Raw genomic sequence first — 12,527 nt, forward strand, 5'->3', positions numbered from 1 at the left:
TGCTCCAGGTTCCAATATGATTTTTCCTTCCTCTTCAATTTCTGGCAATATTGTTTGAATTGGGATCTTTTGAAACTTTTGAATAAGTGGCCATACTTCTTTGTCCTTCTTCCATTCATCCCTTGCTTCATTTATCCAATTTGGTTGGATAATAGAAATAGCACAAAACAATGCTTCCACATCCTCATCCTTGAAGAGTCTTCCCATTCGGTAAGGTCGCCATTTTTTAAGTGCATGTAGTATTGCCAACATTTCCTTCTCATAAATAGCTTGCTTGAGATGTAGCAGTAAAAATACCCAATCACCTACATCAAAACATTTTTCACTACAATGTTGATCTGCCTGTTGTTTCGTTTGATTTTGCGCCGAAGTGGCGTTATCCTTTAAAAGTTGGAGAACTTGTTGTTGATGCTCGATGTGATCTTTCACTGCTTGAACCTTTTTCTTCTTGATATGTCCTTCTATCTCTAGAGTTTGAGGAGTGGTAATTTCTTCCAATCCTTTACAAGATATGGTCGGATTCATTTCTTGATGCTCATTGTGATCTTTCACTTCTTGAACATTTTTCTTCTTGATATGTCCTTCTATCTTGATAGTTTGAGGAGTGGTAATTTCGACCAATGAATTACAAGATATGGTTGGATTCATTTCTTCTTTCTCGATGTGATCTTTCACTTCTTGCACCTTTTCTTCTTGATATGTCCTTCTATCTTGAGAGTTTGAGGAGTGGTGATTCTTGCCAATGCTTTACAAGATATGGTCTGATTCATTTCTTCTTTCTCTGGGGTGGGGTCTTGGCGTATATCTTCTTCTTTTGATGTTTCTTGATCCTTTTCTTCCTCCTCTTCATATTCTATGTAAAATAATTTCTTCTCAGCACACTTATGACCTTTAGTGCATTTTCTATCACAATTGTAACAAATCCCTTTTTCTCTTTTTTCTTCCAATTGTTGTGGTGTAACCCTTGTAGGTTGTGGAAGGTTAGGAGAAACAACACTTCCATCTTTATAGTTGTGAGGGGTACGCTTCCTGGTTTCCATAATTTTGCTTTCCACTATGTCACAAAACCATTTTACTCTTTCCAATTGTTGTGGTGTTGCTCTAAAGAAGGTGTTGCTCTTTGTATCCTCATAATGTGCTAGCATTTCCTCCGTGAAAATTGACCACGTAACAAGTTGTTTATGATAACAAAGCCCTTCATACCATAAAAATTGATCCGGTTCTAAATATGAAGATGCAATACATACCTTTTGTAACAGTGGTACACCATGTAGATCAAAATATTGCTCCATCTGAAGTATCCAATTTACCAGATCCTTGCCATCAAACTTCCTCATCTTGCTTTTTCTTGATTTTAGGAGCTCTATCTTGAAACGACTGTAACTCTGTACTTTTGGATCTTTAAGTTCTGAAATTGCGACCTGTAGTAGCCCTCTGTGTCCTCTTTCCAATGCCACCAGTGTGATCCCTCCAAGAAAGAGTTATGCACAATCTCCCAAGATGACCTGATTATATACCTTTCCAGAAGAGCGAACTTTTATGAAGTGCCACGTGTCACTGTTTCGACCTTTGGCACTGAAAAATATATACAAGAAACTACAGTCCGTCCTCTTTCTGTACTTTCTTACAAAATTTCAATCCGATGCTCAGAGAGAAAGTTATGACAATTTTCCCCAGGGCACCTGTTTGGAATTTAATTCAGGAGTCTTCAAAAAGATCAACTTCCTCAGATCATAAATCCGCAAATATAGCGCGAAAAGCTCTAAAATTCGGACCCAAGGTTTAGCGCGATGTCTTCGCAAATGGGTTTTTCTTTTAGCTTCTGAAACGTCGCAGAAAAAAAGTTATAGCGAAAATGCCATGATGACCTATTTGGAGCAGCGAAACCCTAGAATCCAAAGCTCTGATACCAAATGTTATGAAACCAACGCACAAAAAGATAGAAAAGAGAGATCAACGCCTTAGAATTCAGCCTCTTCAAGGGGGCAACCTCCTTTACATTATACAAATGAACAATTCTTGGATGATACAAATGAAAAGACCTCCTTTTTATATATAGGAGTCTAAGGGGTCATAACATAATCAGAGTCGACATAACAATAATAATGTAAGGGCACAACAATAACAATAGTGGGCTTCTATGGGGCACAATAGTAACAATATGGGCACTACATGGGTACATAAATATAATAAGTGGGTTGTACTAATAACAATAAGGGGTTACACTAGTAGTATAGGGGCCTAACAGACATGGACAAGGACATTTGACATAAACCCTAGAAGTCTTCAATGGAAACTTTGACCTAAAAACAATTGACCCAAGCATGAAACCCATGCTTTAATAAGTCAATTTATTTAATAATAATTTTTTTTTTTCTTTCTTTTGATAAATACATTACAATTATGAAGACCAATACTAGTTACATTCTTCAACAATATTAACCCTCGATAAAGTAAAAAAAAGGAAGAGAGTATTATCAGTAAGTGGAAAAAGGAAAAAAGTTCAAGACCAAGAATGGGATATAATTAAAAAAGGAAGGAACATTTTCCTATAAAGGTTTTCCAAATTGTAGATTACAGATTATTTACATTAAAAAGGAGTATCTAAGAAGTATAAATTAATATCATTATCAATGAGAGCGACAAGGAAAATCACATCAATTTTAATTGGGCAAATCAATTATCAATTCCAGAACTAAATATAGGTGAAAGGGAAGATATTTTTTGCAAGAAACATTATGAACTCAAGGACTTACAAGTGATAATTGATAATTATGAATGTATATCTCAATTCAGTGTTGTAATTATGTTTGAAAAAAAGATTGATGTAATTCTCAGTTTACCGTGGTTTGAAAAACAAGGTACCTTCATATTAAACATAGAGTTCTTTTATTCATTTATCTCGATAACAAGAATGTGACACTTCATGACACTGCAGTGAAGTCAGATGCGATTATATTTTCATCCAAAGACCTAAAGGATTTATCAAAGATAATTAGTCAAAAAAGTTAAAAGTCAATATCAAAGATGCAAAACAAATTAATGAAGTTATTGTAGATAAGAATTAAGAAATTTCTTGCTTAAAAATTCATAGTCAGAAATTACTTGCAGAAGTCATGAAGTCCAAGGCTACAAAGCAAAATGAGAAAAACAAAATGAAGGTCTTGAGAAGAAACTCAATGAAAGCCTATCAAAACAATATGAAGAAAATAATCGCTTAAGGAGTCTTAATTAAAAGTTGCTAGAGTCCAAGGCTATAAAGCAAAAATGAGGAAAAGAAAATGAAGGTCTTGAGAAGAAACTCAATGAAAGCCTATCAAAACAATATGACGAAAATAATCGCTTAAGGAGTCTTAATTAAAAGTTGCTAGAAGAAATTAAAACATTAAAAATGAGAAACACGAGTACAAAAATATTAAAAATAAAATTGATAAATCAGAAGCTGAAGAACTTCCACATCTATGGCATCATAATCAAAATTTATTTACGCAGGTTAAAAAACTTAAAATTGTTAAGAAATCATTGAAGAACAAATTAGAAGAACTTATCACAAAAGAAGCATCCAATTCTTCAGAAGTAACAGTCTACATTGAAGAAAAGGGAACAAATTTTGATCCAAATAACATCACAATTCAGAAGGATCCCAATTCAATTGAAGTGAATACATGCTTTGATTTTGTAGTTCAAACAATAGAAATTCGAAGATAAGATTCAACGATCAACCAAGCAACATTAGCGTGTGAAGGAAACTATATACCTGAAGTAAATCAGGAAATCATCACAAACATGATAAGGGAAAATTAGGTCACAAGAACTTCTTATCAACATCTAAATCATAAGAGTAGACATCTCAAACAATCAACATATCCATATCACTCAGGACAGGGACAACTAACTTATGTTCTGAAGAATATTGATGTCAGCACAATTAAGTCTTATGATAACAACTCACCTTGGATATCAAGTGCGTGCAAAGTTTCACAAAATATCGAACTGGGATGGTTAGATCATTTGTTGGTTCAACAATTTTGTTCAACACTTAGAGGATCATATCGTCTTGTATCATTGAAGATGACAAATTTCAAGAATTGGGAAATTTGCGAAGACATAACCAAAAAAGGAAGAAAGATATAGTCTTCTCATCTATGTGCTTTGAGGACAAATCATCGGAAGACAATGTTATGAACATAATAATAATAATAATAAGTTAAAGTCTAATTACTAATTATGAAAAGACATTCATCAAAGGATGGGACTGTTCATGAAAGGGCTTCTCACCTAGTGTATATACAAGGCCCTTATTTGTAACCATATCATATCATTTTTTACTCAGACATTTGTATATATATATATTGTTTATTCATCCTTAATGGTAATTTCATATTTCAGATATTCTGAATATTTTGCGTGTGAATGAACTTCAATTTAAAATTTGGGAAGAAATTGACATTTTGTGTCAATTATGCTGAAGGGAAAATCAAGTTTCTATCAATGTTTTAAACTGTGGAAAATAAGTCTTGAAGAAATTTTGGCTGGAAAAAACCAGGAATTTAGGAAGAGTTCTCAAAGGCTATTTTGCTACACAAACATTGTCCAAAAAAAATGTTTGAAATAATAAGCTTCCACTGGTAAAAGAAGAAATGCTTTTAAATGCTTTGGATAATTCTAACTTGGATCTTGGGAAATTTATTCTATCGCTAGTACAATCATGCTTTCCTGTATTTTTCTGTAATATAAAATTTGTTTGGACAATGAGCAATCACTTTTGTTGTAAGCACAATCATGCTTTACTTTGAAGTCTATTCATGAAAATCTTGTCATATGTTGTACTTGATAACGATGATGCAGTCTGTATCAGTGTTCTTAATGTCATGAGAATCGTTTTGGAATTTGTGTGGAAAGCATGGCGTTTTTAGTTCTTGTTTCTATGGATTCATAACGGAATGTATTTATTGTGTTTGTTCAATCAATTAATACTAACCTTATTCGCCTAGTTGAGATTACTCGTTGAATAAGCAATATACTGTGGTACTATGAGAAAAACTACATAGAATTGGTTGTTTAAACTATATTATTTTATGACATGTTCAGCTTGGCTTGTAAACTATTTTCTTATAACACAATGATTGCAACTATAACAAAGTTTCACATTTGACTTCATTTCTCATTTCTCACGAACTGGTTTTTGTCCATGTATTTTGTTCTGCGAAGGAATGGAATTTTAACACTATTTTGTACACAATTCCACAATTTGACCCTGGCATTTGCATGATTGCAGGTCTCTAAGGCTTGGAATTTTGCCACAACGAAGCAAAAAGTCAACTGGTTCTCTTACATTTTTTGATTATAATGTTGACATTACTCCAAAGTCTGCTGATTCGTTGGATAAATCTTGGCAGTATAGACATTCCAACCATGACAAAAAACTATTCTGTCTAACAAGGTCTTGCCTTGACACACTCAGTTTAGAAAATGGTGCTTCTGGGTAAGTCACGGGCATGTCAGTTTCAAGTTTATTTTAAAATCTAGCCATCTTTTTGATGCATGCAGATAATAATGTGTATGCTGTGACTGATATGAGACAGGTCTCTTCTGAAGACTCTCCATCTTTACAACATTGATGAAATGGATAACAAGGCTTTGTGCAAGGCATTATCATTTTGTCCATCTCTAGCTGATCTGGAGGTTGTGGGACTGTAAGTATACTAGTAAGATTATATGTTTTGTTCTGTCAGTTGCTCCACATGAGACTAATTTAAGTCTGCACTTCAGAGTTGTTCCATCGTATTTAATCGTATTCTTTTTTCAGTTTACTAAATATGTTTTCTTTCATATGATGAGGTGAACCACCTCATAATCTGATGATGAGTGTTTGTAAACAGCCATGTTCAACTTAGATCACTCTTAAACTGTTTAAGTTCTCACTGCCATCATTTGGAACGATTATGCTGTCAATCATCCAAGACGGGTTAGCAATTTTTCAAGTCATCCTTCTTTAAAAAAGACTTTACTTGTTAAGAATAGGTCAGATAATATATTACTGAACCTAGATGCAGTTGACAGTTGGCTTCTTACTCAGATTTTCAGATTTTCAAAATTTCTTTTATACTTTTTCTTCCTTGTATAGCGACAACAATTTACTTAGTCTTCCTTTTCCAACTGCAATGTATATTACTTTTCTGTAGTCCTTTGCTGAGCATGTGATGTTCTTACACCTTGTTGCATGTTATTTCAGGCAGGACGGAGGCTTTAAAAAGTCGCACCTGTGTACAGTTAGTGAAGGGCTGCCCAAATTTATCTTCACTGGCCCTAAGGGGTTTTAAGTTGAATGATCAGAAAGTTAATGTACTTCTGAAGGTGACTATAACTCCGATGTTGGATTAGTGAATGAAGTTAACGCTAATGTTCACAAGGTCTATTTTATATGAGCCGCTGTTAACCCTTTAGAACTCGACTGTTTGCGGTTCATATTGGCTGTTCTCTTTGTAGGGATTTCGTTATTTAAAGCTTGTCGATTTTTCCACGTCTCCAGTTACTGGAACATTTCTCAGGTTCGTGATCCCAGTAAGGTTATTCAGATGATTGTGCCACTTAAGTGCCCATTGGGATAATTGAATCCATTTTTCTTTAACTGATGTAATCTAAAAATCATCTGGTTTAATTGCTGCTTCAGAGCAATGTAGTTTAAATGTTCAGAGCGGATGTTTGTATAATACACTTTCTAAATTCTTCAACTACAAAGGTTCTTAGCTTATTTATTTACAGGACTCTCACTGACGGTGGAAATGAACCACCATTGGAAATACTTATCTTGCGAGATAGTGCACGATTGAAAGAAGTAAGCAGTTATAGTGCTTATTCTGAAAACTTCTCCTTCTTCACGGTTTCTTCTTGAAGAGAAGTCAGTTCTGAGACATGTTTTGTTGCAATTTATACTGTTTCATTTTTTACAGGTTGAAGTTGAGAAATTTTTGTTTGCTTTAAGCGCTGGAGAGTGCAAGTGCCTTCGGTATCTTGTAAGCAGATTTCTGTGAAATTTGTTATTCAAATTTTATGGACTTTCTATTTGGAGGTTGCTCGGGATGGTTCTTTCGCATTTCCAAGTTTGACCTTCTGAATCTTTTGTCATTTATCTTCCATCCAGTATGGTCTTTAATTTTTTGTTCTGAATTTCAGGATATATCAAATAAGGATGGTTTAGCTGCAGCAAACTGGTTTGAAAGATATCGCAATCCTTGGTAAACCTTGTAATTTTGTTTAGGCAGTAAGTAATTTTGATTGAAAACTAGGTTTATTTTGGTTTGAAAGTTTAGTCTTTCATTGTTCGGTTATTTATTTCTTCTGCAGTGGAGAGGGTATTGCACGACTGCAGTCAGAAAGGCCACAGCTTCATTTGGTCGCTGAATTTCTCACAGAGAGGAGGTCTGTTAACTGCTGCTTTTTTTCAGTCATTCGTTTTATTAATCTTGCTATGATTAATGGTTTTGTATTCCTTCTGCAGTGAGAGTGAGTCTATGATATCAAGCTTTGACGACAGTGATGATAGCGGAGCATTACGGATAAGTCTTCAGTCATCTGATATTTCAACATCTGAGTTTTCCTCTGACAGTAGTTACAGTAGCAATACTAGCAGTGATGACGACGAGATCGGAAGCAATGCCTGGAATCCAGCATATCAGGAATTTATATTATGAGATATCAAGATCTTCATTACAATGATTATTATAGAAATCAACAGTTCTTGATCAGTCAGAGTCGATTTTAGGCGAAGAACTGGAACAACTTGAACAAATGTGCGCAGTAAAAGTGATAATTAGGGCTATATTTTAACTTTGGAGGATCAAAATTGTTTGAAGTATAATATATAACCGCAGCAGAGGTCTCAATTTCAATGTAGTATTCGAAGGAGGAAAGGCTACAACCAGGGGAAAATTGCAATTGAAATCATCCTCCTTTTATTTGAGGAAAGGACATATTTGTCCATCATGTAGGTATTTTGTTGACATTATTTTGTTTGTCAAGGTCGAGAATGACATTTGTTTTGTCATTATTAACATAAGAAAAGATTTATTATACTGCTACCGCTGTTAAATACCATTTGATTTTCTTCATCGACTATATGAAACGTTGTTCTTGCTTAATTCATGGTTGAATAAACTGCATGCGACTTGGTGTGTTGTTTCTCGTGGTTCAGTTTTGTGTAGTAGCAAGACTTTCAGAAATCTTTGTAGGTTCTTAACACGTACATATTTATATGGTCCGTGTTATCGTGGCCTGGATATGTTTTGAGACGAGTGTTACAATTGCTTTTGTGCCATTACTGTTAAAAGATAATGCTGATTACTGCGTGATTTATTTGGCAAAAAATGGCATAAGTGAACTTTTGGGAGTCTAAACCTTACAGTATATGGTACATCTGGCATGCCATGTAACCCATTCTTATTATGCGTGCAGGAATGATTTCCATTGTCTTATTAAAGAAAGTAATTGTCTTCCCTGGTATTTTCTGGAAAATGGATTTCACATGAGAGCATAAAATCGCATTGGTGCAATAAGTATCAGATGACCTAAAAAGACTTTCTAGCAAAACTGATCTTCCTGTCGTTTGGTTTTGCACACCGGTGGCCTATCACTTAGTGGCAAGAATTCAGCATGATTTTTCTTTGGTATTCGTCTATAATGAAAATGCATTATAATGCTTCCTTTTAGATAAATTTATTAGTATCTGTATTCTTGATTGATATTTTACTATTATGCTTTGGAATGAAAGCTTCCTTTGACTGTTATATGGACATGGTATAAAAGGCTTTAAAACCAAAAAACTACTTGCTTAAAAAAAGCTACTTCCTCAAAAAAAAAAACTCTTATTAATAAAAAGTGAAACAATAAAAACTCTTATTAATAAAAAGTGAAACAATAAAAATAAATATTATGAGTTAAGCTTAATCCAAAATATCCACAACCATATCAACATTAAGGCTACGGGCTTAAAAAAAGACTCAAAGGTGAACTCTTATTAATAAAAAGTGAAGCAATAAAAATAAATATTATGAGTTACACTTGATCTAAAATACCCACAACCATATCAACATTAAGGCTATTGGGTTAAAAAAAAGAAGACTCCAAGGTTATTAATAAGAAGTGAAGCAATAAAAATAAATATTATGAATTATGTTTAAGCCAAAATACCCACAACCATATTAATATTAGTTTAAAAATTCTGCCAACAGTAGGCTCCCAAATCTTCAACAAAAGGTTTTGGGGACTCAGTGTTCTAGAGATGCCCAAGGGGCCACTAGTCGTTATGAGTTAGCACTAGGGTCAACTTCTATGCTTGTGCCTTGATAAAATTAAAAATTATGAGTTAGACTTAAGCCAAAACATCCACAATCATATTAACGCTAGCTAAAAAGTTTTGACAACAATGAGAAACAAAACAATAAAACTTGAGTGTAAATATATTAATAAGTAGGTATGTTCATATCAAGAGGGGATTGGCCATGATTATTTCAACATGGCTCTAACTAGTGTTTGGGTGATTGACATCAACTGAGCACATGGGCTCCCAACCATCAACAAGAGGTTTTGGGTGCCTAGCTTTCTAGAGATGCCCAAGGGTCCACTACTCATTATGAATTAGCACTAGGGTCAACTTCTATGCTTGTGCCTCTTGTGCATATGTTTTTCAACTTAGTGGTAGGACCTATTGTCACTCCTATGTGACTTGGTTGAAGTGGGTTATGAAGGGGCCATGTGGCTCTTTGTTCATGGTATATGGGGCCTCACCCCACAATTCCATCAGTTGCTAGAGGTAGCTCGTATCCATCCTCAATATTTGCATCTGCAATGTGCTCTACAAGCATAGCCTAGGACAAATTAGTTTTATCATATTAGGAACACTATCTGAGGGAACTATTGAATTAAAAGCAATAGCATATCTTCTAAACCCAATAAAGAATTTTGATTCTAATAAGCTTCCAGGCAAATTCGAATATGGTCCATGGTAGTAACTCACATCACAATGCAATTTTCCATGATAAGGTTGGGGGTGGATACTAATGTGATAAAGACTTGGTCTAAGGTCACATGGACTTGGCTAATGGAAAAACTGGAGGAGATTACTAAGAGTTTATCCTCACCCACAATTGAGTCTCCAATTTGGTGCATACATTTGAATTTAGAGGCAAGTTTCAATAATACCCAACCCACCAAACTCTAGCAAGGTACAACTTTGCGCACCAAGGCCTTGGAGTTTTGAAAGATGGGAGATGAATTTTCTCCAAATGCTATAAACTATGGAATTTTGTTGGAGGGTCGAAAGAAGGAAGGCAATGTTGGGAAAGCTAAGAAGATTTTTGGCGAGATGATTGTGTGGCTTGGGTGGGATCTTCTCCATATATCTATTTTATAATGCCTTCTTGGGCACCCTCTGCAAGTTAGACATTGGATGAGGCTTTGAAGCTTTCACATTGGCATGAGGAACAAAAGGTGCTTTCTAGATGAGGGCTTTTACAACATTATGGTTCATGCTCCTAGTGAGAAACCTAATCTTCATTATTGTGGCAAGAATGGACATAAGGCAAAGACACATTGAATCCCATGGGAGAAGATCAAAAACAAGCAAAAACATAAGGAAGGAAATGGTAAAGCTCTTGAACCTGCTTAAGCAGTGATTGCTCATTGGAATACAAACATAAATGAAGATTTATTCAAAACCTCATTTGTCCCTTGGAGAGATACTTGGCTACTTGACACTAGTGCAAATTGCCACATGATTTTTCGAAGAGAGTTTTTTGAGGTATTGAATGATAATGTTGATGGTGTAATAAGCTTCACTAGTGGATCAAGTCTCAAACCTACATGAATTGGCACCATTACACTCAAATTACCTGGATTCTCGGATTTTCATATACATAATGTTTTCTATCTTCCTGAGTTGCAGAGGAACTTAACTATTTCTTGTGCACATTCCATTCATATGTTTGATGAAAAAAATGAAATAAGGTCTTTTGACAACATGTTCGTCGTATGATAAGATGGGAAGATGAAAAGTTCTTAAAGCTAAAAAGGACATTTGCACAAGCATAGAATCTTGCATACCATACACCATGATTAAGGGACATTGTCTTCTAGTTTCTTGTGGCATGCTAGATTTGGTCACATCAATTATGACAATCTTTGTATGTTGAAGGAAAATGGTGTCTCTAGTTTTCTCAGCATTCCAAGTAACTTGAAGCACTGTGAGGCTTGTATCCTTGGAAAACACAAGAAGTATCCATTTCATTATTCCAATTCTAGAGCACATTGAAAGCTAGAGTTGATACACCAACTTGTGTGGTCCCATGTTAATTCCATTTGCCTTTGGTAACATATATGACCTTTATTAATGACCACATCAAGATGTGTTGGGTTTATTTGTTGAGAGAGAATCTCAAGCATTGGAAACATTAAAAAAAATCATCTATGGATTGAAATGAAACTCAATCTTGTATTGGCACTCTGTGTACTGATAATGACGGGGAGCATACTTTTAATTAGTTTTAAATCTATCTATGCCAACATGGGATCAAGCATCAAACCACTATTCTATACAATCCTTAGTAGATTGGTGTAGCGTAAAGAATGAGCATGACACTTGAATATGTTATGTCCAACACTGATTTTCAAGATTGTGGATTTGATATTTGGGATGATGCAATGCTATGTGCATTGTATGTGAAAAGCAAAATTTGATCTCATGCTCTTGGAGACAAGACTCCTAAGGAGATACGGTATGGCAATTTTCCCTTGATGAGGCTCTCAGGATCTTTAGTTGCCCCTGTTATGCCTTAAGGAGCAAAGAAAAAAACTAGGTTCATGGAGTCGAAAGTGCGTCTTCTTGGGGTATTTAGATACCACCAAGGCAAATCATCTTTATGATGAGGAAAATAAAAAGTTAATTCTTTTCAAAGATGTTTTTTCTTGAATCCACCATGAATGGAAAAATTGTTCAGTGACAACATGATCATTTGGATAGATTCACCCATGTAAAATTATATCATGAGTTTGATAATGAGATTCCACATCTTAATGGGGGGATCAATATCTTGGATGTATCTTTGGAATCTCCTTTTGAAGTGTCATCTACCTCTCATATAGAAGATTCAACCACACCTCATTAAAACAAGAGGTTCAATTATAAGATGTGATTGGGAGGATTGAAAGGCTAAACCTTGTTGAGAATCCAATACCATCTCAATCAATTGAGCAACTTGGACCATCTTACAAATGTCCAAAGTTGCTCATAAAGATACTTGAAAGTGGTCACCTTGATGAGGTTGGAAAGACAAGAACTAAAAGTTCAACCAAACAATATAGAAATGATATAGATAATTTAGATTTAGGTGATGTGAATGATATGAATGTTTTAAATGGGTGTGAATTGAATTTATCTACTAGCATTGAACCAACTTCCTTTGAAGAAAGTTTCTTTTCATGATGAGTGGAAAGAAGAAGCCATACAGGAGTATGATGCTATCATCAATAAT

The 12,527-nt window shown here is 34.7% G+C and overlaps 1 protein-coding gene across 1 annotated transcript in view; it reads left to right on the plus strand.

The window, feature by feature from the left end:
* Nucleotides 1-8,141, plus strand: part of LOC149153766 (F-box protein At4g02760-like) — a 94,987-nt gene extending 86,846 nt beyond the window's left edge. The window contains exons 3-12 of the mRNA XM_089439272.1: nt 5,279-5,485; nt 5,586-5,696; nt 5,883-5,968; nt 6,236-6,357; nt 6,490-6,551; nt 6,766-6,838; nt 6,954-7,016; nt 7,177-7,238; nt 7,348-7,422; nt 7,502-8,141. Of these exons, the coding sequence (XP_089295398.1) occupies nt 5,279-5,485; nt 5,586-5,696; nt 5,883-5,968; nt 6,236-6,357; nt 6,490-6,551; nt 6,766-6,838; nt 6,954-7,016; nt 7,177-7,238; nt 7,348-7,422; nt 7,502-7,694 (1,054 nt within the window). The 3' untranslated portion in view covers nt 7,695-8,141. The remainder of the gene's footprint in view (nt 1-5,278; nt 5,486-5,585; nt 5,697-5,882; nt 5,969-6,235; nt 6,358-6,489; nt 6,552-6,765; nt 6,839-6,953; nt 7,017-7,176; nt 7,239-7,347; nt 7,423-7,501) is intronic.
* The last annotated feature ends 4,386 nt before the right edge of the window (nt 8,142-12,527 follow it).

Source organism: Pinus tabuliformis, chromosome 9 (genome assembly GCF_031772625.1).
Source record: "Pinus tabuliformis cultivar Carrire ecotype Pingquan chromosome 9, CPIR1, whole genome shotgun sequence".
In the NCBI taxonomy this organism is placed as follows: domain Eukaryota; kingdom Viridiplantae; phylum Streptophyta; class Pinopsida; order Pinales; family Pinaceae; genus Pinus; species Pinus tabuliformis.